Below are 23,892 nucleotides of genomic sequence, written 5' to 3' on the forward strand. Positions count from 1 at the left end.
GGCGGCAGGGGCAGCATGGTGTCGGGCGCGCAGGGCCGCGGGCAGCCCGGAGCGGCCCTTCTCGTGTGCGGCCGGGCAGGACCTTATAAATGAACCATTTTTTCAGAGGTGGGTAAGTGATGTTTGCGGTAGCGATGCCCTGTGCGTGTGCGATGTGTGCTGAGTGCATTTTCTTCCTGTGTCGGCCGCGCACAGTGTCACTCGGGGGCAACCTACGGCGGATTGATTGTAAACAATTGTTGAAAGAGTAAGATGGAGGAAAAAGAGAAGAAGAAGCATCGTGCAAAGCACAGTGGGCCAAAGGCAGAGAAGAAAAGGAAACGTTATCTCAGTGACCTAGGACTAGGAGACGAGGAGAATGCGCGGAAGAGAAACCCCAAAGCCTTTACGGTCCACTCTGCTGTGCGGATGGCCAGAACTTTCCATAGGTAAGAAATTTGTTATGGAGCATGCAGGGTTGGCTGGGTAGCAGCTGGATGTTGCCTGGAGTTTCTTTATTGCTTGGTGTAGAAATGTTCATCATGCCATTTCCCCTGGTGTGCACACATAGATTTCATAGATTTCATCACCAGATTGTGGTGTGGTTTGTGTACGTGTGTCAGAAGTGTGATGCATTCTGCAGCCATGTTACATGGTACAGCTGTGTTTGGCCTAATGGAAAATAATGTTTATAGCTCCTTAAACTTAGTGGGAGTTCCACGTACGTATTAGTATCTGGGCTCTTGGCGAACCTTTGCAAATACTGAAGACTTTCAAAGAATAAATGTTACTGGGTTTTAAGTTCTTGTATTTATTGCATTTTTTTTTCCTCAGAACTCAGGATTTGAAGACTAAAAAACATCACATTCCTGTGGTTGACCGTACTCCTTTGGAGCCACCTCCTGTGGTGGTGGTTGTGGTCGGCCCTCCCAAGGTTGGGAAGAGCACTGTAATAAAATGCCTCATTAAGAATTTCACAAGGCAAAAACTGGTTGAAATCCGGGGTCCTGTTACAATTGTTTCAGGTGAGAAAAAAGATATAAGAAATGGCAGTGCTTACTCTGCACTACTTGCTTGGTTTTAGTGCTAGGACATGTTCATGTTCTCATAATTTTTGTTCATTTTGAAAAAAAATCATTTGGATGTGTTAGCAGGCATACTTATTAAGTCCCTCTGAACCTATTTTCCACACTGCGACGATCCCAGTTCCGTTGTGGTGTTGGGTGGGGTTTTTTTCCACTTTCTTTCATCCGTCAACCATTTCCTTTTCAACTGGATTCAGTTTTCCCTTTTGAACTGTTTTTCTGTGGCTTCGTCCTAACTTCTACGTGTGTTTCGCATTCTTTCAGGTTACCTGTCCTAATCCTGTGATCCCATCTTTATGTTCCTTTCTCAAGCCAATAATTAATTTGCCTAGCTATTTCCAGTTACATTTCTCCACCTCACACCTTGGTTCAGTTCTTTTTCCTTTTTGTTAAGTTTTCAGTCCTAGTTTCCACTTATCTAGTCTGTTTCCTTCATACTTTTCCTTGAATATTACCGGGGTGGGGGGGAAACATTGAGGTTCTAGGGGGAGCACAGCCAGCAGCAGCTCAGGGAAACAATTTGTAAGGGAGCTCTTGCTTAGGCACATACAGCTGTATGTTTGATGCAGGTAAACTCTTCAGAGACTTTAACTGATAAATCTCCTATAGGCAAGGAATAACTGACAAACATGGAAAAGAAAAACAATGTAAACATTAAAGAAGCAGAGAGATTTTTTCCAAAGTAAAAAAAAATTTATTTTTTTTTTTAGCTATTACTATTATTTTTAAAAAAGACTGAAATACTCATTTGGAAACATTTACCTGATAAACACAGAAGTTAAAATTTAGCAGAATTATAAATATTTGGAAAAAGGTGCTTCTGTGATGATGCATCTTAGATGACATGTCTACATGCTAGACAAGAATCTGCGTTCCCAGTACTGTTTAGGAACTTCAGGAATGTAACTTGAAAAGAAAGCTGTGGACTAATTAGTTTGCTTCAGTTCTTGATTTCTTAATTCTGTTTTCAGGTAAAAAACGCAGGCTAACTATTATTGAATGTGGATGTGACATTAACACGATGATTGACCTGGCTAAAGTTGCTGATTTGGTAAGCTAACAGTGGTGTGTGGTTTCTACTATATTTTATATTGAAAATACTACTTTGACTGTACCGCACCAGTGTCTGATTTCTCTGCCCACTGCTGTCGAAGGGCAAACTGTCTTTGGTTTCAGAGAGAACAGGACAAGTTGTGCTGGAAGATCTTATTATAAGCCAAGGTGTTCAAGTGACTTCATTAAGTGACTTTTTACATGATCAAACCATGCAAAATCCGAGAATAGTTTTTAGTCAGGATGTTTTCAACTAACATATAAAGCAGAAATACATATTAGTTTACTAGTTGGTTTTATGTGATGCTCTCTGTCTCCATCTTTGAAGATCACTGTGTAGCAATATGACTGATTTCAGTGGAGTGTTGTCAGTGTTCTAACTTGTAACTTTTGGCTCACGATTACAGGATGATCTTGGCGACCCAATGCATCCTCCCTTTGTCGATCAAGAATTTTCCTTTACAAATGGATTTGGAGTGTATTATTCACAGATGACGAGGATTTAGGATCCTTATCTAAATGTTCACTATCTAAATATCAAAATACATGCATGCACTAATCCATATATTGTTCTACTTGCATGTTTTCTACTTGAGGGAGATGTATTAAAAAATACAAAAAAATTCTCTTAGTAGGTGTGATGGATGTTTGAGATTCTTTATGCACGTGGTGATGCTGACAGTCTATTTGGTTTTATTGCTCAGAGGCTTGCAGGTCTCTGTCATCAGTTCGCACGTGTTTTAAGTTCTTAGTTGCTGCGAATACCTGAAACACTCCATCTTACATATTTTAAATTCACCAGGTAAACACAACTGTTCAGACCTTATTAGGATAATGTATGTTATTGGATTCATAGACCAGCCTTATGCTTCTATAGTTTTCTTGAAGACAGTCAAATCCATATAAAGGAGATTTGAGTGACGGGAAGAAGAGATTTGATTTCCTAAGCCCCAGTGGCTTGTAAAGCAGCTAAGATCCGTACTTTAACTAAAGGCCAAAATGGATTTTCAGGTTCTGTGAAAATAAAGGACAAAGCTTTTGGCAAGGTTTTGGTTCCCAAGAAGCTTGTGACCCTAAAGGTGGTGTGGTCTTTGAAATTAGCTCATGTGGGCACCGTGATACTGTGGTAGTGAAGTGCCCATGTTGTGTTTCCAGGTTCTGATGCTTATTGATGCCAGCTTTGGGTTTGAGATGGAAACTTTTGAATTCCTGAACATTTGTCAAGTACATGGCTTTCCCAAAATTATGGGAGTTCTTACCCACCTGGATACATTCAAGAACAACAAGCAGTTAAAGAAGACTAAAAAGAGGTTAAAGCACAGATTCTGGACTGAAGTATATCCGGTATGAATTTGATGTTCATTTTTCCATATATTTTGTGTTACGGAAACTAAATTAGAAGTGCAGCAATGCTTGGATGTTTATTGTGTTCTTGCATCAGCAATATCCATTTAGAGGGTTATTTAAAATATGTATCAGATTATGTAATCGTTCTTGTATTTGCTAAAATACTCGTGTAATTATTCTCTATGACTAGCTACTAAAAGTGATATTAGTAAAAAGGTCTGTTACACAGATGCTACACAAGGAGGATCTGCTTGTAGATGTGAGAGACAAATTGTACGAGGTTTTCTGAATGTGAATTGTTTGCCTCTAAGATTTAGGAGCAGTTTGCATGTCAAGGTAGACTGGTTAGTTTGATCTATTGGAACCAATTTGCAACCTGCGATTTCCAGTTATGATTTACAAATTAGAATTGCATTTTCTTTCTTTAGTTTTGTACATATTAAATTGAGGTTTGACTTTTTTTGTGTCTTTTTAATGTGTTTAGGGTGCTAAGCTGTTTTATCTGTCTGGGATGGTTCATGGAGAATATCAGAAGCAGGAAATTCACAATTTGGGCCGTTTTATCTCCGTTATGAAATTCCGACCTCTTACTTGGCAAACATCTCACCCGTATGTTCTTGTGGACAGGTGTGTGCTTTTCTCTGTTCTTCAATTTCTGCACACACAGCACCTTGCTGTTTACAGAAGCTGTAATGCTGGAGCCAATGAGCTCTGTGTGGGGGGCGGTATTTAGAGGTACCTGGGTAGTTTTTGGGGAAATGAAAACATACTCTGCAGGTTTGTGTCAATAACTTCAGCCATTCGGTGTTCACTTGCATTGAATCATTTAGATAGACCTTTGGTATATTGTATGTACTTTGAAACAAAAAATTTAAAATAACTCTGTTGATGATTATCTTGAATTTTTGTGGAAAAGCAATAACATTCCAGCAATTTAACAACAGCTTGGGAATTAGTCCTCTGAGTTCCCTGGAACATCCTTCCGGTTCCATCTCCATGTATGGTGTTTGATTCACGGCCTTTTTGTAACATGAATGGAATCTTGATGGTGGCTGTGTCTACCTGAGAAATTACCTCACCTTTCATAATTTATTTCCATGAGTTACGGCTAAACTCCCATAAGATTCTAAGGTGCCTAGAACAAGTTTTTTTCAAACTTCTGATTCTTTACAAAAGAAAGTCAGAGAAGTAGATGAGCATCTTGCTAAATACACAAAGCAAAGAGAGAAAATGAGAAAAAAAATATTCTGTAGTCTTCCAGTAACATTGTTTTAGGTTGCTGTAACTGTTTATAGTTATTGTAGTTGCTGGGTCAGTTTTAAGCTGATGTGGAGCCAGAAAGTGCATCCCAGCCGCTTCTTTGCATGTGTCCTTGTGCTGCCTCGCCTGTGCAGTGTAGAAAGGAGCTCTGGAATGAGTTTCCCCCTCATCTTCCTGAAAACAGCCAATCTCTCTCTGTCCCCTTTTCTGTAGTAGATTTCATGTTGCTCCCTGCCATTATTAGAGAAAAGAAGGTATTGTGTGCCTGCAGATAGTGTGGTCTTCAGCTGTTTCTCCTCTAACGGCAAAATTGATTTGAGGAGGGTTGTGTGTGGAAAGCATATGAGCAGTAATTAAAATGTGCTAAGAAAGCAGTACAGATTTAGTGGAATATCAGTAAGTCTTCTGGATATATCGTGTTGAACATGATTATATAAGTTTTAAAATACAGTTGTAAAATATTTTTTGAAAGATCTTTTTCTCCCATTGATTTTGTTCTTAGGATTGTTCTGTTTTGATTGTTAGAGTGCAGAGTGCAGGGGCAGCAGTGTTGCAACAGTTCTCTTTTCTTAAATTACCTTTTTTCAAAAGTTGCTATTAAGACTGCTGGTATTCTAACTTTTTTCTTTTGAATGTTGGGTAGAATGGAAGAGTTGACAAACCCAGAAGATGTTCGAATCAATCCCAAATGTGACAGAAAAATATCACTTTATGGGTACTTGAGAGGAGCACACCTAAAAAACAAAAGTCAAATTCATATGCCAGGTAATTTATCAGATTCTTAAAACTGTTTTTGTATTGATCTATGAGCAACAACATATAGTTGTCGCTCTTTTTATTGGTGGAATGATTTGTATATTTCAGCTGTACATTTTAGAAGAGATTTTTCAGCTTTCTAAAATCCATGTTATGCTTTTGGAAATTGTTTTTCATAATAGGTTTTTTTTAAAAAAAATCCTTGTAAATAGTTTTGCTTTTAATCGTGCAATTTTGTTGCAGTTTCAAACACAGTACTGGCAGCATGTGAAGTTTTTCAAAGGTATTTTGCTATAAGAGTGAAGTATACCAGCCCTAATAGTGAAAAGTAAAGTTGGCTTATGTAAAATTTCTCATATCCATTGAATAAATGTAATACTTTAAGTAAATGATTTAAAAGCTGCAATTCAGAAATATTTTAATAAAAAATTTACAGACCTACTCGGAAAAGCGAATTGCTAGTTTTCTCGTTTAAAAGCAAGCAAACAAACCCAGAGCGTTGCAGTATTCTGGTGAGCTTAGACGTGCTTCCCTAATTCAGTGGTAAGACAGAGGAGCTGGATGTTCAGAGAGCTCTGTTGATGAGTCACTGAATGCTACAATGTTTCTGGTTTTGATTTTGATCGAAACTTTGTGAAAATCTTACTACTTCCCTTGTCTGTCACTCCAGGTGTAGGAGACTTTGCTGTGAGTGATGTGAGTTTCCTACCTGACCCCTGTGCTCTACCTGAGCAGCAGAAGAAGCGTTCTTTAAATGAGAAAGAGAAACTAGTCTATGCCCCTCTCTCGGGGGTTGGGGGCATTGTGTATGACAAAGATGCTGTTTACATTGACCTTGGTGGAAGCCATGCTCATGAAAAAGACGAGGTAAGGGAATGCTGTTGTTGATTTGAATTCTCTTGCGAAATGTCAGTTTTGTCCTTAGAGTCAAAATAAATGCTTAAAAATAAGCGTCTTCGAAATAATCAGTCCTTACGTATTCATAGTGGGTAATTTCTTTTTCTCTACCAGTGCAGGAGGGATGTATTTATTATCTCTGTGTAAAATGTTGTGCAAAATGTTTGAAGGATCGGTTAATAATACATACCTAAGTTTAATTTCATAAACTTTCCCAAACATTGTCTTAGGATTTATAGAAAACTCTTGGTACTGGGATATTATTGGTGTTATTTTGCAGAGCAGAGTGACTCTGGGAGAACTCACAGAATTTGACTGGTTGAAGGGAGAGGTAGAAAACATTTGCATACAAAAAGCTTGAATTCAGCTGGTTTTCCCTGTCCCAAATATGAAGTATATTTGGATCTACGTTAACGTGTGCTTGCTGATATTAACCATAGCTGTTACATACCATGAAGGAGGCCTTCTTTAATTTTTGTTGCATTAATATTGTGTGTGATCTTGACAGGTGAAGTGGGGAAGAGTGACTTTGCTATTCTGACAAAATGTTTATTTTAAATACTGTGGAGTTTTTTCCTGTATATACATATTTCTGCTATTTTAGGCAGATTAGTGGCTCTGTCAGCTGTTCATTAGACATCTGTTTATTCATTTTAATTGAAAAGTAAAACTGTCTTGGCTTTCCAGGAGGAATTGAGACCAAATCACGAACTAGTTCAGAGCCTCATCTCCACACATTCAGCCATTGATGTTAAGATGGCATCGAGCAAGGTGTCTCTCTTCATGGACTCTAGACCCTTAGGTTCAGAAGATGTCAGACAAGAGTAAGTTTTGAATGCTGAGCAATGTTTCAAGCATGAATGAATCTCTAATTTTGGGCTCTAATTTTAGAAAAATTCTCAACAGAGCAATTAGTAGAATGGCTTATTGCCTAATTCTTCCTCTTCTGAGATTACGCATGTGCCACATGTGTATTTTAAGATGGGAATAATTGACATTAGAAGCATTTTGCAAGCGGTATAGTCATGCCTTCCAGGAATTCCTTGCAGATATAGCCCTAAGAAACATATTTCTGGTTTTCTTCAGAGTTTTGGAGAACGGCAGTCATAATCTTTGGTAAAAGATAACCTATTGTATAACCTATTGTCATTCCACGAAAAATGAAGACATTTCTTGAAATTATTTATCGCTATAACAGTGTATTCTTTAGTTAACAGTCATTCTGTACTTCAAGATCTTAATGTTATCCATAACTTTCCTCCGTTAAAAAAAATAAAATAAAATTTTTAAACATTAGCATGAATCTTCATTGTTTCATTAAAATTTTCTTGTACTTTACCACCTTACCCTAAATGTGATCTTTGGGAAAACAGATTTGTGATGCCAAAAGAAGAGAAACAGGTTGATTTGAAGACTGGAAGAGTGCGTCGCAGGGCAGTATTTGAAGAAGAGGAGAAAGAAGATGATGATGCAGTAAGTGATGAGGAAGATGATGAAGAAGAAGAAGCAGCAATGTCTGAGGATGGAAGTGATGGCGATGATGAAGATGATGCTGAGGAAGAAAGTGACACAGAACTGCTAGAGGAAGAGATGGCTGTTGAGAGAGCCAAACGTCTGAAACCTGAGGCGATTAATGAGGAAGTAGTGAATGAACTGCCAGCGTTTGCGGACAGTGATGATGATCTTGAGATGAGTTCTGAAGGAGAAGGACAAACTGCCCCTGAAGAAAGCGAGATTGAGGAAGATGAGGAGGAGGAGGAGGAGGAAAGGACTTATAAAAATGAAAGCTCAGATAGTGAGTTTGAGGCAGCAAGCAAAAGAGAAGCCAAATCTAAGCAGAATGAAGTAAATACTGAAGATACAGAAATGAGATCGCAAATCTTAGATCACAGTCTGAAAAGAAAAGCAGGGCTCACTACAGATTCGGGAAACTGCACAGAAGAAGAGGTGTCAGAATCCGAGGTTGCAAACTCTTCCCTCAGTGAGGGTGATCCTGAAGAAGGATCCGGTGGTGAATTAGAAGTTGAAAAGTCAGATGGGAAGGGATTTCGACACACTCCAGCAAAGAAAGCTGACAGCATTAGACAGACTAAACTTAAAGCTGTAGAAGCTGCTGCCGATGATGATGTGGAGAATCTACTGAGAGAGGAAGAGGAGTATGAAGAAAAAATAGATTTTTCTGCTGACACAATAGGTAAGACTACAAATGTTAAAAACTTTTGCTGTCCATTTTCAATCAGATTCCTTGCTGAAGGATATTGTAATCAGTAAATATTATGTGTTGTTGCTCCTCCGAAATTATATATATATAGTTGTTAAGTGGCAAATTTGGAAACCTGGGACTATCTACTATTAAGCCTTCAGGTTGGATTGTAGTGTGCAGGTCTCGGCTTTCCTTCCCCTAAAATGTAGGTGATTCATTTTATAAACTTAATTGGTTCTGCATACACTTCTCTTTTAAGTTTAGTCTTTATGGCTCTGTGTGTAAAACAAATCATGAAACTCTGTTACATTTAGAAAGAATAAAACATTATTGAGGGAATGTTACTAAAATGTATTAACTACTCGCTCAGCCCTGGAACAGGTTGCCCAAACTGTGGAATCTCCATCCTTGGAGATATTCAGAAGCTGCCTGGGTGTGGTGCTGGGCAGCCTGCTCTAGGTGAGCCTGCTTGAGCCGTGAGGCTGGACAAGGTGACCTCCAGAAGTCCCTTCCAACCTCAGCCATTCTGCCGGTCTGAAGAAAATGTATCATGACAAAAATAATCCAATCTGTTACTATTGCTAATAATCTCTTAAAATTTTGCCTTCAAATCAGGACTCATCATAAAAAAAAAAAGAAAATCAGTGATACAATTTGTTAGCCACAATTTTGATACAATTTCTTAGCTACTATTTGTGTTTCTGTGTGTATGTGGAGTATAAAAAAAACCAACCTGTGGCTTGTGTCTCCACTTCTTAAGACTGTTGTCATGTCCTTATTTACCAATAATATACACAAATAATTTTATTTTATATACACAAATGATTTTATTTGTGTACTTCCTAAGTCTTGTTATTTTTGGAGGTAGAGTGCATTTTTTTTTCCCTTTTCAGGTGCACTTAAGTGGAAAGAGGACCTTACACAGAAGGCAGCTCAAGCCTTTCTAAGACAGCAGCGTTCAACCCCCAATCTTCGTAAACTCGTTTATGGGACAGGTACAAATCTGTTTTGAAAACTGTGTTGTCTTAATATACAGTCGCTTTGTAGCTGTTACCAAGTTTGCAGGTCTGAATCTTTTTTGGTGGGAGGATTGAGGAGAGTTAATTGACATTTTAAATTACTGTTCCTCATTTTTACTAATAATTATAATAAAGACAGTTTTTACTTTTGTAGTAGAAGCATTTTGAGATGATTTTCCAGATTTACTTGATTGTTACTCATATTTTGTAGAACAACTATTTCCCCCGAAACATAAAATTCATTCATTTATATAATTACCCAATAGATATTGTGCAAATCTATTCTGGTAATTGCTGTGTTTCATAAAGGGTTGTCGTTTGTTGTCTGTTTTTTTGAAATTTCTGTCTCATGATGATGGAGAGTGGAATAATATCTTAGATGTGACTTAGTGTTATCATGTCTGTAATAAGGGTTAAAAAAAAAAGTAAAGCTAACTGGCTTAAAAGAAGAAGATGGCTATTTATGTAATTTGTCCTGTTTAGTGCACAACTTTTCCAGTACTTACCTGAGTGTAGAAACCTCGGCATGCAGAACCTTTGTAGAACACAGTGAGAATTTGTTTTCTGTGAACCTTCCGCACTGCAGGAGCAGGAAAATTTGCTGACAAATTTTCAAGTCCAATATTTTTCATTTACAGACTTAGCTTTATGTCATTTCTGTTCACAGATTGTTTTGGTATTGTTTTTACTTATGTTATGGAATGAACATCATGTGTTTACTTACTGGGCAGTATTTTTTCAGATGACTCCAGTTATGCAAATAGAAATGGATGTCAGGTTGCTAAAAAGAAAAGAAATTGGGTGATGTGGAATTTGTGAAAAGAATGAAGTTTCCATATGGAACAACTGTGCTACTGAAGGTCACTATGATTACAATGTATAGTGTCTTCCTCATTGCTGCTCACACTTTTTTTGTCCTTGTGAGGGGGATATTAATTTATTTCTTGCACTGCATCAGCATACCTTTATCTTCAGTCTTTTATGTTTAAAACTTTCTTTAGTTTGTATCTTCCTCAAATTACTGCAGGTGTTGTGAAACATAAGACAGAAGAGAGGTTGTTAAGTAATTGATGAATGTTTGAACGTAATGTGTGTACCTAATATGTGTACCGTGAGGGAAATAATCACAACTTGTACATTTCATTTAGCTGTCGAGGATGATGACCATGAGAGCGAGGATGCAGCTGATGAACTTGGAGGTTTGTTTCGTGTCAGCCGTCCAGACAAAGCATCTAAAGAGAAGGCCAATGCTCTTGACTGCTCCAAATTTCTGATAGAAAAGCCGCAAGATTGGGATTTAGAAGAGGTAGTACCATTGGATAACTGCTTCTGCATATCCTATACTGGTTATGTCGTGGTTGTCTCTCATAAAATACTACTGAGGTGTCAGTGGAACAGACCTGTGGGAACTATGGCCAGAGTCTCCCATCTCCTGCTGCTTGCTGTCGTTAGAAGTATTTACTAGCTTACAGATTCAAAGGTCTGTTCTTAGAGAAACAGAAAGTTAGAATAAGTCAGTTTAATGCTTGACTCTCTTGACTATTTGGTGAATTGTAGTTTGCTCTTTGTTTACTGAAAAGTAAAAAGCAGGGGAATCACAAGTGAAAATATGGTGTAGGGTAGAGACCTTGTTAGAGACCTTTGGGCAAGCTTTGAGTTGATTTCATGTTTCTGTGTTTGCTGAGGCATTGTGTAGTTTTGGTAATGATGTCTTGATGTGGAGCTTTGTGTGAGAATATTGTATTATCTCTGAGGTGGTGTCTGGTGGAGGAGGGGGAACATACTGGAGAATGTTCCTGTTGATGACCAGCTGTAACTGTACAAGGGAATGACACAACTATTTTGCAGGTTATGAGCAGTATTCGAGACTGCTTTGTAACTGGAAAATGGGAAGATGATAAAGATGCAGCAAAGTTGTTGGAGGAAGATGGTATGTGTAAGACTTCTAAAAAAAATTATTAATGTATACAGGATTTTTAAAAGTGTGACTTCATAGTTACATATGTACAATGTTTTGCCATAGTGATATTGCACGTTTTTTCAAACTATTACATAAAGTGCTATACAGATACTAATATAATTAAATATTGCACAGTAAGGAGTAGCAAATTTTGAAACTTTACTCTTTAAAAAATAGGTTGTGTAATTTAAATTGGGAAATGGAGTCTTCAGTCAACACTTGATCAGGAGAAATTTGAGTTACGTATCCATATCTGCGCTGTACGGTTTATTCTTTTGGATAGTCATGGTAGAAATAAGCAGAATTTTTGTTTTTTTTTTTAATGGGAAGACAAACTGAAAAAGTAAGATCTATTTTGAGATGTTTTGTAGGTTTATTGTTTTTAAATTAGGAAATACTTAGAAAATTTTATTAATACAGGTGTATCTTATATCCAAAATGATTGTGGTTTGACAGGCTTTTGTAAGCATTTGTTGTAAATTTAAAAATTGTCTGCTATATTTAAATTCTTTATTTTTTAAAATTAAAGGTAGGAGCTTGATTGCTGCTGGTGCCTTTCATCTTTAGAGTGCTGATTCATGTGCTATGTGGTCCTGTGGAACGACTTAAACTTTGTTTACATTTTTTAAATCATAAAGTTATTGAAAGGCAAAGGAGGAGTCACTGAGGTTCAGCTGAGAATTTTAAGCTGAAACTGTAGATGGGAAGGAAAATAGTTGGGTTGAAACTAATCTACAAAGCAGTACTAAGAATACAAAGAACTGAAAATATGAGAAGTTGTATTGACAATCCAACAGAATGGTTAACTGTCCGATATCTTGGGTGTTTATTGTTGCAGAAGAGCTATATGGAGATTTTGAAGATCTTGAAACCGGTGTTGTGCACAAAGGAAAGCATGCTGCTGAGGGAGATGAGGTCTGACTGGCATTTTTATGTTCTTTAGCAACATACATATGTACGAGTTGCTGATCAAATGATAGGTTACCTGTGTAATAAATGAAGTTTTCACAAATAAATAGGAAAGAGATAATGGAAACGAGGGAAAGGTACATGTATTGTGGACTTTGGAACCTACAGATATCTAGACTGGCATGTTTTTAATCTCACACTGAATTGTTACTTAATTATGTAGGAGAAGTCACCTCACTTACTAAACAGTAGGTGTCAGGCTTAATCAAGAGCTGGAGATATGAGAGAAGTGTTTTAAAACCAAATGTGATCATATCTGTTTGTGCTATGTCATTTCATCTGATGCAGGAGATAATAGAGCTCTGTTTAAGCACAACAAATAGTGGAAACTGTCACAGCTTCCTCGTCACTTCTCGTATCTGCATAAAAGAGGCAGGTGGAAGCTATTTTATGCTGTGGCTTGGATATATTCCAAGAACAGAGCTGTAGTTGTCTGTGACAATACGGATTGAACAACCATTTTTTTTCGGACTCAGCAAATTTATGGCTTTGCATTTCATTATCAAATTGAGGGTAATGGCATAATTTTGACAGTTTTCAAATGATCAGTTCCAGGGTCTGTTCTCTGATGTTAAAATAAGCATTAAGTCAAGAAGTTTTCTCGGTGAAAAGGGATACAATTAAATGCTGAAATGTTTTGGTCATTGCTGAAGTTACATCGTTTTGTATTAGTAAGTTACTAATTTCTATCTAAAATAGAAATATTTTTAAAGTATCTTAAGAATTTGCATTGTGACAAAATATTACTTAACAATCTATATCAAGCTGTTAGAATGGGTTGTTTTCAATGAACTGTTTTACATGTTTGATAACTTAATGTTGCTTAGTCTGGAAGTGAAGAAGAGGAGGAAGATGGCAAAATGTCCAAACCAGAACCTGAGGAGGAGGAAAAAAAAAAAGAGCGCATGGACAAGAAACAGAAACTGAAAGAAAGGTTTGATGCAGAGTACGATGAAGGGGATGCCACATACTTCGATGATCTTAAAGAAGAAATGCATAAACAGGCACAGGTACAAACTGGTAACATGGCAATTTACCTGGCTGTATGTTTTTAAAAATCCCCCACAGAGTTTGGCAGAACATGTTTTTTTTTTTCCTGGAGAACACAACGTGACATTCAGGAGCTGCTTCAGAAAGCACACACAAAGAAATACATGCTTGCAATTTTTTTATGGTTGAACTTTTTGAATCCATTAGATGGAAAGGAATGAGCAAGTAAGCCAAGCAACTGAAAGCTTAATTTAAATTGACTTAAGTAGTTAACTATATGCTAAATCGTTGAATAAGTCCAGATGTGTCATCTAAACTTCATCTACTTAAATTTTTTTCACCATTATGCATTTGTCCATTAGTGGTGGAAGTAGCATGACCTGACAGGCGTCAAACAAACCTAAAACATGAGAGAGCATCCTGTTATATGTAGCAAGGTGAAAATCTTTCTCATGCTAGTGTCAGATATTTTTCCGGCATTATTTTTAGTGTGATTTTTTTTTTTTTTTTGGTCATGTTATTAACAGACAAGTAAGTTTTATGTGTAGCAGTCGTTGTCATGCATTTTCCTGCATCTGTCAGTTTACTTTGAGACAAAAATAATTGATGACCATTGCTCTGTATGTGTGGCAGGAGTCTTCCGGGAAACTGTATCCAGAATTGGAGGTGTTGACTTAGTTCCAGGTCTTGTTTTTTTTAGATAATATCTTGTAAGCCTAAAAGTAGCTTCTTTCTTTGGCTGACTTGGAAGAACGTTGCCTTACATTGCTAATAACTTAATTGTCTTCTCTTCTGATAAAATCTTACCCTAAATAATCATTAATTTAATTGCTACCTCCTTGCATTAGTGATCATATGAGCTCTGGTATGTGGCTGTACTTACCGAAAGCTCTTAAAGCGTAAGGAAGGACATTCCACTAAAAGAATACAAGACAATTTACAGCTGTTTCACTTGAGGTCTGTTACAGAAATACATGTCAGCAGTACTCCTGCTGCAGGATGGAAGGACAAGGATCTCACAGTTGGAATGCGTAAAGTCTTCTAGAAAAATAAACTTGGACCACAAGATTTGTGCCGTATCTCAATAACTTGAGAAATGAAATTAATAGTTGGCTTAAATACGGCGTCTTACAGGTAGCTGAACATCAGGACCTAGAACAGGAGGGTGAGGCTTCTGTCATTTACAAGGATATTTTGCTAAATATTTACATAATATCTACATTCATATAGTAAGAAGAGCTTTAAAAGACCCGTTTGACAGTATACAATGTGGGAATGCACAGAAATATTAAGTTGCTGAGTAAGATAGGAACCCAGCCTCCTCATAAATTGACACCTTAAAGATCAGCACGTTAACTTTAAAGGTACTTGGACTCCTAAATCAAAAATGTACTTCGGACAGTTGTATCTTTAAAATCCAATGTCATCATTATGAGAGGTGTATCACGAGTCACTCAGTCATTTGCTTCTCTTGGGGACTGTCTTTCAAGTAGACTAACAGGCCCTCTTGGGATTTAAAATTGGAAGGAATTCACGGTGGTAGAGATCTTTCTCTGAATAAAAAGAAACAAAACCTATCACATCTTTCCCAGAAGATTTATATAAATGTTAACATGTTTTAAATAGAACTGACACCTCATGAACAAGTTGTTAATACTTGAATTTTGTAAAATACATGGTGACTTTCTCTTTGTCACATAGCTTAATCGAGCGGAATTTGAAGATCAAGATGATGAGACCAGAGTGCAGTATGAGGGTTTCCGGCCTGGGATGTACGTTCGAATAGAGATTGAGAATGTCCCATGTGAATTTGTCCTGAATTTTGACCCTCATTATCCTGTCATCCTGGGTGGTTTAGGCAACAGTGAAGGAAATGTTGGATATGTACAGGTAGGTAGCCAAAGCTGTGAGTGCACTTTATATCAGTACAGATGTGTTTCAGAGTGTCTGGAGTTATTATTTTCTGTTTATTAAAGATCCAGAAAACAGAGAGAAACCTTGGCCTTTGTCTCTTGAGTAGGGGATTTGCTTTTGACACAATTAACTCTACAGTAGCAGACACTGGATTTTTACAGGCTTCGTTGCATAACTGGAAGAAGGAGTTATTTTTGTTTAATGTTCGTCTCCAGACATGTCTCACGACTAAGATCTGATATTGTGATGGCTAAATTGCAAGCATAAATTCTTCTCCGAGGTTCATGGTCTATGGACAAGTGGCTATAGAAATGTTACTGTCACATATATTTTTTTAATATACTTGCTTGTATGCTTACAAACATGTCTTCAAAGTGAGTAAAATACTGATGAGTTTTATGTTTCCAGCCAAGCTAGTGTTAATGAGAATGTTTGAAGATATAAAGCTTACTGAAAAAAATTTCTTGGTAGATGGAAGTTGCTTTCAATCATTCCTGAAAATTAAGGCTTGAATTTCAGAATTAATGTTATTATCCTGTAATAGCGTTGTTCATATTTTCCTCTAATTAGTTGCGCCTGAAGAAGCATCGATGGTATAAGAAGATTCTGAAGACACGTGATCCTTTAATCCTGTCATTAGGGTGGAGGCGATTTCAGACTATCCCCATGTTCTACATTGAAGATCACAACGGACGTCACAGGCTCCTGAAGTACACACCACAGCACATGCACTGCGGAGCGACTTTTTGGGGTGAGGGCCTTCTGGAACCACTATTCTGTGTCACTTAATCATTATAGGATCATCAGGAAAATACAACCACTAGCTTTTGGACTGAAAAGTCTCTAGAAAGTTGTATTCCCTGTGTAATATAGAATAACACAAAATAATAAGGGAAGATAAGCACTTGGCTATTATTTGTGATTTGTTTTCAAGGCCTGCTTGCACACATTGTGGGCCTAGAGCCCTGTAAATGCTTCTGAACATAAGTAACTTCTTGTTAAGCATTCATTTAGCTTTTGTGGGGTTATGTGTGTGAGTAATGGGTTGAATGCTTGAAGCTTTTCTTTGGGTTTATTGGTTGTGAATGTTGACACACGTTTCTCAGCTTTCTGACTTTAAATGGAAACTAGATGTTGTGTAGTAAAGCTTTTTGTAAATTGTTTAATTTCCTTGTAGGGCCCATCACTCCTCAGGGGACAGGATTTTTGGCAGTTCAGTCTGTCAGTGGCACAACGGTATGTTAGTTATCACAAAATATTGTTTACTGTTTTTTGTGATTTTTTTGGATAAAATATAGAGTTAGGGAAGAAGATTTACATATGGTAAATCAGTGATGTTGTAGGAACTGAGAATGTAGGTGGACTCAAGCTTTTGAAAGGTGTGTTGTGATGAGATGGGAAACAATATGGAGGCTTTTTTGTTGTGTTTTTTTTTTCTTTTAAATTATCTGCTACACTGAAAGTGACAAATACTGCTTTATTATTTTCTGTGCAAGGATTTATACCTACTTGAATTTCAGGTACTAAGTATTTAGATAACTTTGAAAACTTTTTTACAGGGTGGTATACTTACGTTCCTGTTGAAAACGTTTGCCCTCAGTGTGATTTCACCACATTTTGTTAAAATGTTTATGGGTATCGGCATTAATTTAAATAACAGCAAAGCAATATTTGTCAAATGCCATCTTTAATGCCTATATCTTACCCAAAGGTAGATTTATACTTACATACAATGTATAATGAAAGCTTTGCATGGCATTGTAATGAGCACAACAGTAATCAGAGTGGTGATTATTATCTCCTTACTAAAATACTCCTTGTTTAAGTCATCCTGTTACATGTATTAAAAGGCTATTTTTGTCATGTGTCCCTAGCATAATGTAGTGACTTACAGCAGTGCACAAAGTGCTTCTCCTTTGAGACTTTCTGTCTGACTAAGATTCTGTTTTATAAAGTGAGGTAGATAATAAGGACTCTTAGATTGCTGCCAAGGTAATTAGAATGGCAGTTCTGAAAATCTCATTAGTGAATGGTAGGAATATTATGTCACAAGCAACTCAGCTAGTCTGTACGAAGTCAATTTGCATTTGTCATGCTGCTGTACTCCTGCAAAGATTATAATTCTGAACTCAAACTCTAAAGAGTAGTGAAATGGTATCTGTGAAATGTTTTCTTCACTGTAACTATACATTCAGCAGTGTCTTTCATTTCTGTATGTTTCAGCCTGATTTCCGGATTGCTGCGACAGGAGTTGTGCTTGATTTAGATAAATCCATAACTATTGTAAAGAAATTAAAGCTAACTGGTTTTCCATTCAAAATTTATAAGAACACTTCTTTTATTAAGGTGGGTATGTATACTGTAAACCAGCATTTACTGATGTTTAGGAAGGAGTGCAACCTGAGACTCCATCTATCTTTCCTGAGGCAGAAGTCCCCTGTAATTGTTGCATAGTGTTCTAGATCTCAGTAGCTGCTTGAGTTGTTTTGAGTGCCCTTCAGTGTGGTCTCTAAAGGTACTGATCATTAGCCAGTGAATATGAATTACTGTTACTCTGACAAAAATTCTGGAACAGTCATCCGGCTCACATTCAATGTGATTTTTAAAATTTTTTAAAATTTTTTTTTTCTCCCTTCCCTTCCTCAAACCCACTGTTTAGCTTTCCACAGTGGCAGACACCTCTGGAGAATGTGAACCTGTCCCTGGGATCATTCAGGCAATTTTATCCCGCCGAGTTTCAACTTGGGGATCAAAGATTACTTCTATCAGTGCTTAAGACTTCATTACAATTACAAAAGTGTTTGGGGTAGGAGGTGTTGCAGAATGTATTTTCATTGACCTTCCAGCTGTCCTTAGATGAGTTTTGAGGCTCAGGGAAAGATTGGGTTATTCTGCGTTTGCAGCAGTAAGCAACTAAACACTCATCCCAGCAGTGAAGCACACAAGTATTTTTGTTAAGCATGCACGATTTTCTTCTTGACTTCTTGTGATTTATGAAAGGAGCACAAACCTTGGAGAGCTGCGCTGTGTTCGAGTCTCACAGCTAGCAACTTAAAGCAGCTTACTTGCTTTTGAGTTATGCTATGTTCTGGCAAATGACTTTAAAAGAGAACTGGACAGATTCTTTTAAGTATGTTCTATTCCAGAATTTTAAATGTCTGTATTTAACGTGAAGAAGCCTTGCCTGTGGTATATGACTCTAAGGCAATTACTTTTAGCAGCTTACCTTAAAGTTACCTCAGTAGTTTTTTTGGTATGGTCAGGTTCTTAGTATAAAGACAATCTTATGTTCTACCTGTTTCTTTGTAAGATGCGCTTTTGGGAATTGCTTAAGTTTTTGTGGCCTACGTAGGTCACAGAGAGAGACTTAGCATCTTGAATGATGATGGGTAATTCACACTTTCAGGGAATGTTTAACTCTCAGTTGGAAGTGGCTAAATTTGAAGGTGCAGCAATTCGTAGTGTGAGTGGTATCCGAGGACAGATCAAAAAGGCCCTCCGAGCTCCAGCAGGTGCTTTCAGAGCAACATTTGAAGACAAGTTGCTGATGAGTGGTAAGTTGCGCTTTCCGTGCAAGTTTTCGCACAACTTTCATCCTGCTTCACAGATTGACAAACCATGTCTCAGAATCTCTGGAATCTGATAATTGAGATGTGAATTCAAAGAGCATGAAATATATGGTGAGATGCAGAAGGAGATTTTTTAAAGTACATTTTATGATGAATTTCTTTCAGTTATACTCAGAAGTCATGTAGTATGCAGATGAAAAAGTTTGTCTTAGAGACCTAATTCTCAGAGTATGTTAAAATGTTTTACACAACATGGTATGCTTTACTCCTTGAACATGAAGATGAATTGTATTTAGGGGTGCAAGTGCTAGAAGTACATTTTTCTGAGCAACCCAGTGAGTGGCATTGTAACCCTACGAAACTTTTTCTCCCAGCCTTTTGGGGAAATGTTGCAGGGAATAGTGGTGAGTGATCTCCTATGTTTTCTGAGTGTCACTGTAATGTTGAGAACATGAGTTTATGCTTATTTGGGTTTATATGACCTGTTTCCCTAAACTGATTGAAATTATGGACAGTGCAAAATAAAAGCAAGTTAGTTCTTTTATAAAAATAGGCAGAGGAAAACCAAATTGGTTTTGTCAGAAGTAGAGGCACAGGTACATATATGAACTCTGTTGCTAGTTCTTTTAATTAAATATGAGTAATGAATAGTGTGTTATTCAGCTGGCTGCTCTTCAGGAATATGTACTGTTTATGACTTCAGGGGTTTTTCCAGAATCCAAGTGCACAAATAGTTATATTGCTTTTGGGTAATGTTGAAGAGATTTGCTTTATATACCAAACACAATACTAGCATATGGTCAAGTTGTTAGTCATTTACTCTATTCAAGTGATCTTTGCTTGGTGTGCGTGTGATGAACTGTGTTGCTATAGAGCCCAGTAACATTTCCTTTTCTTTCAGATATCGTCTTTGTGAGGACTTGGTATCCTGTTTCTATCCCAACATTTTATAACCCTGTAACATCCTTGCTGAAGCCAGCAGGTGAGAAAGATAGTTGGAGTGGAATGAAGACAACAGGCCAGCTGAGGCATGAGCGAGGCATCAAACTCAAACAAAACAAAGATTCTCTCTATAAGGTACATTTGATATGTCTTTTTTTTTTTCATTTAAGAAAGCAGTGTTCACCGTCAAATTTGCACTCTCCCTTAGAGCTCTACAAACTGAGGGCAGCGTACATACATGTTATGCATGCGTCACTTCGTATTCTTATCCACAAGGCAGTCTTTCCTGGCATGAGATGGGAATAAAACAGTGGAAAGCAGATTGTTATGGGTCAGTGAAAGTTTATAAAGTAATCTGCAGGGTAGAAGTCTTCTCCAAAAGCTTACTGAAACATCTGTCATAGTAAAATTGGGGTGAACATAACATTCACAGTTAGTGTAAGCACATCAGAAAATGTTTTTTTTGTTTTGGGGTTAGGGTTGTTTGGTTTGGGTTTTTTTAGAGGTTTTTTTTTTTTTAGAGGTTGTTGGTGGTTTGGGTTTTGACCCCTGAAAGATGCAAAATCAAATAAAAGCTCTTGATGGCTGTGAATCTTACACATGTTCTATATCTATTCTTTCAGCCTATTGTGAGGGAGAAAAGGCATTTCAATAAGCTCCACATTCCTAAAGCACTGCAGAAGGCGCTGCCTTTTAAGAACAAGCCCAAGAATCTTGCAAAGAAAGGCAAGACTCCAAAAGACCAGTGGAGACCAGCTGTTATCAGGGAACCTCATGAAAAGAAGGTAATTATCGCTTACTCTGAAACAAGGACTCCCGAAGGGTATGTGTGTCACTTAGAGCATTTCTAACTATTGTTTCAGCACTTGAATCTGCTGCTAGTGAAAAATTACCAGCTGCAATTTTATTCCTGTTTGGCACACAGTAGGTACATAAAACTCGCTGAGTGGATGGTGTCTATTTTTTAAGCTAACAGGTCACCTGAAGCCTGTATATGACTTTTGTCCTTGTCACAGCACTTGCAAAGTATTTCATTTGGACATAGCTGTCTCACATTATGGGTGACTTAAACTGGCAGCTGCGGTCTTTTATTTGACCTATCATTGCTGTGCATTATTAACACAGACAGGACTTGAAGCAAATACTCTGCTTCAAAAATTGGAAATTATAGAGTGCTTGCAAAGGCAAGAAGATCCAAACTGCAGTTTAAGTGTTCTGTAGTAGCAATTAGGCATAGCCTTTTAAATACAGCTTTTGACATGATTTAGTGGTCGACCTGGCATTGCTAGGTTAATAGTTGAACTCCGTGATAATAAAGATCTTTTCCCACCTAAACAGTTCTATGATTCTGTAGTATCTAACTAAAACCAGAGTTCATAGAAATTAAGCTTTTGATTAACTTCCTAACAAGGTAAGTAGTGAAGCTGTTTTAGAAATTGGGTAACAGGTGCAGAAGTAATTGGGAACTTGCCTTGAATCTCTGATTCATTATATGGCTCTCTGCTGAGGTTAAACTGTTTCTTCCTCACCAAGCTGAACTGTTTGTATTGATTCTCTATTTTCTGTTTTAGATATCAGCCCTGCTCAGTGCTTTGAGTACAGTGAATAATTACAAGATAAGGAAAGCCAAAGTAAAACACCGGGAGCAGCTTAAAGAATATCTCAAGGTTAAGCAGAAGGAGGATGAACAGAAATTCAGAAGGCAAAAGGAGGCTAAGAAAAAGATCTATCGCATACTGGGACAAAGGGAGAAAAAGAGGCAGAAATCAAGCTTGAAAGGATCTAGCAAAGGAGAGAAAAGTGTGTAAAATTTCATCAAATTGCAGGCTAAACGAGGAAATAGGGTAGTTGTGCAATTTTCTGTTGGAGGAAACAAAAAGGCCTTGGACTACACTAGACATGCTTTCAAGAGAAGAAAAAAAAATGCAAATATGACCTTATTTACTCTCTTGAATACATTTGGGAATGTATATAAATAAGATTTAGAAGTATTTGATTATGATTTTTCTACATGGTATTTGGAGGACTTTGTATTTCAGTGTATTTCTATCCATACTGCAGATTCTATCTAGCCAATAAAGTATTTTCATGTCAGTTACAGAATATTGTTTGTTTATAAATGTTTTGGTTTAGTACTAGTGGGTTTCTGTGGGAGAAAGAACTCATCTGGTTGTCTCCGAATGTGTTCCTGTGTCAGCAGTACTTTGAGCCATTGCCTAAATTTTGCCTTTGGCAAATCTTCTATTAAAAGGCGTGAAGATCAGCTATTACTGGGCAGGAGTTTTGGATTCTCTAGCTTTGTTCTAGCAGATGTAGCTTGCCCCTGTGCTTAGATCATCTGGTCCTGCATGAAAGCATCTCAGAAATTGTGTTGCATCCAAATCTTCTGTTACTTGACCGGTTTTGGCAACTGAGACTGTCAGTAGATCCCTCGATGGCTGCAGCTTTCTGGGCAAGCAGTATCAGACACTTCCCAAATGTGTGTAACTACTTGGTGATTTTCTGTGAGGTAAGCACAGATGGGATAACTCTTTTCCTTTGGGAACATCCTTCTATGTCCAGCCAGCTTGGTTTGATGATATGGTGTTAGACTTTAAGATAAATGAAGAAGAGGGGTACTAGATGTTTTCAATCCTTTTACATTACTATTATTTTTTATGCCATATATGGCATCAAATAGTTACTATGATACACGTATTTTTAATACTTCATCCTCAAACAGGCAGTGGGTCAGATAACGTCAGTAATTTGTGGTCTTCCTGAATGAGTTCACTTTTTATCATCAAGCCAAAATTCATTATTATTATTATTACACTGTACTAGTATTTGTTATCTCAGATGGGAGATTCCGTGTGGGATCAGACTGCCTCACACACAAGCTTTCTGTTGAATGGGTTTGTAGACTTTTTTTGTAAATGTTGAGTATTTCAGATTTTCTTAATCTCGATGTTTTGTACTGTCCTGAAATTCTAATGCATCCCTGTTTGCCTGTATGACATTAGGCTGAAACCTGACTCAATTTGTCGGTAATTTTTGTTCCCCTGTGAGATTCAGCTGAGGTCACATGAATATAAAAACATGATTTATGCTTAAATAATGGAAGATTCTCTGCTGTATAGACAACCTCTGCCTTGAGAGATTTACAACAAGACTGTTGGCATTTTTTGCCCTACAGAGTGGCGCAAGGTGGTCCACCATGACTTTGTTTTGCAGGGTTGTTGCCTTTAATTCACACTGCACTAGGCTGGGTCTAATCTAAATCATCAAGGAAGTATTTCCTAGGAATATCAAGGATAAGAAGGTCATTAGGAGCAATCAGCGTGTTTTTTCCAAGGGGAAGTCATGTTTGAGCAACATGATAGCCTTTTATGAAGACATAACCAGGTGGATAGATGATGGCAGTGCAGTGGACGTGGTTTATATGGATTTCAGTAAAGCATTTGACACTCTTCCACAGCATCCTTGTAGGTGTCCCCATGTGTTGTCTGGTCTAGTCGAGAGGTGGCATCCCTGCCCATGACAGGGAGGTTGGATTAAATGATCTCTAAGGTCCCTTCCAACCTAGGCCATTCTATGATATAAATTGAGGAAGTGTGTCTGGATGATTGGGTGGTGAAGTGGATTAAGAACTGGTTGAAAGAAAGAAGTCAAAGAGTTGTGGTCAATGGGACAGAGTCTAGTTGGAGGCCTGTGTCTAGTGGATTCCCCTAGGGATCGACACTGGAGCCAGTACTATTCAATATATTCATCAATGACCTGGATGAGGGAATTGAGTGCACCATCAGCAAGTTTGCTGATGACACAAAATTGGGAGGATGACACACAACTGTGAGGAGTGGCTGACACAGCAGAAGGCTGTGCTGCCATTCAGCAAGACCTGGACAGGCTGGAGAATTGAGTGGGGAGAAATTTTATGAAATACAAGGGCAAGTGTAGAGTCTTCCATCTG

The 23,892-nt window shown here is 37.6% G+C and overlaps 1 protein-coding gene across 1 annotated transcript; it reads left to right on the forward strand.

The window, feature by feature from the left end:
• Positions 1-252: 252 nt before the first annotated feature.
• BMS1 (BMS1 ribosome biogenesis factor) lies at positions 253-22,043 on the forward strand. The gene is made up of 22 exons (XM_009868795.1): positions 253-428; positions 814-1,004; positions 2,036-2,115; positions 3,273-3,461; positions 3,949-4,091; positions 5,368-5,489; positions 6,151-6,329; positions 7,056-7,201; positions 7,751-8,571; positions 9,474-9,575; positions 10,748-10,905; positions 11,448-11,529; positions 12,398-12,474; positions 13,356-13,538; positions 15,220-15,408; positions 16,003-16,183; positions 16,610-16,668; positions 17,656-17,778; positions 18,839-18,986; positions 19,903-20,078; positions 20,567-20,728; positions 21,515-22,043. Exons 1-22 carry the CDS (start codon positions 253-255, stop codon positions 21,749-21,751), a joined length of 3,924 nt encoding a protein of 1,307 aa, XP_009867097.1. The 3' UTR covers positions 21,752-22,043.
• The last annotated feature ends 1,849 nt before the right edge of the window (positions 22,044-23,892 follow it).

The sequence above is a fragment of the Apaloderma vittatum genome, unplaced genomic scaffold, assembly GCF_000703405.1.
Source record: "Apaloderma vittatum isolate BGI_N311 unplaced genomic scaffold, ASM70340v1 scaffold15414, whole genome shotgun sequence".
NCBI lineage: Eukaryota > Metazoa > Chordata > Aves > Trogoniformes > Trogonidae > Apaloderma > Apaloderma vittatum.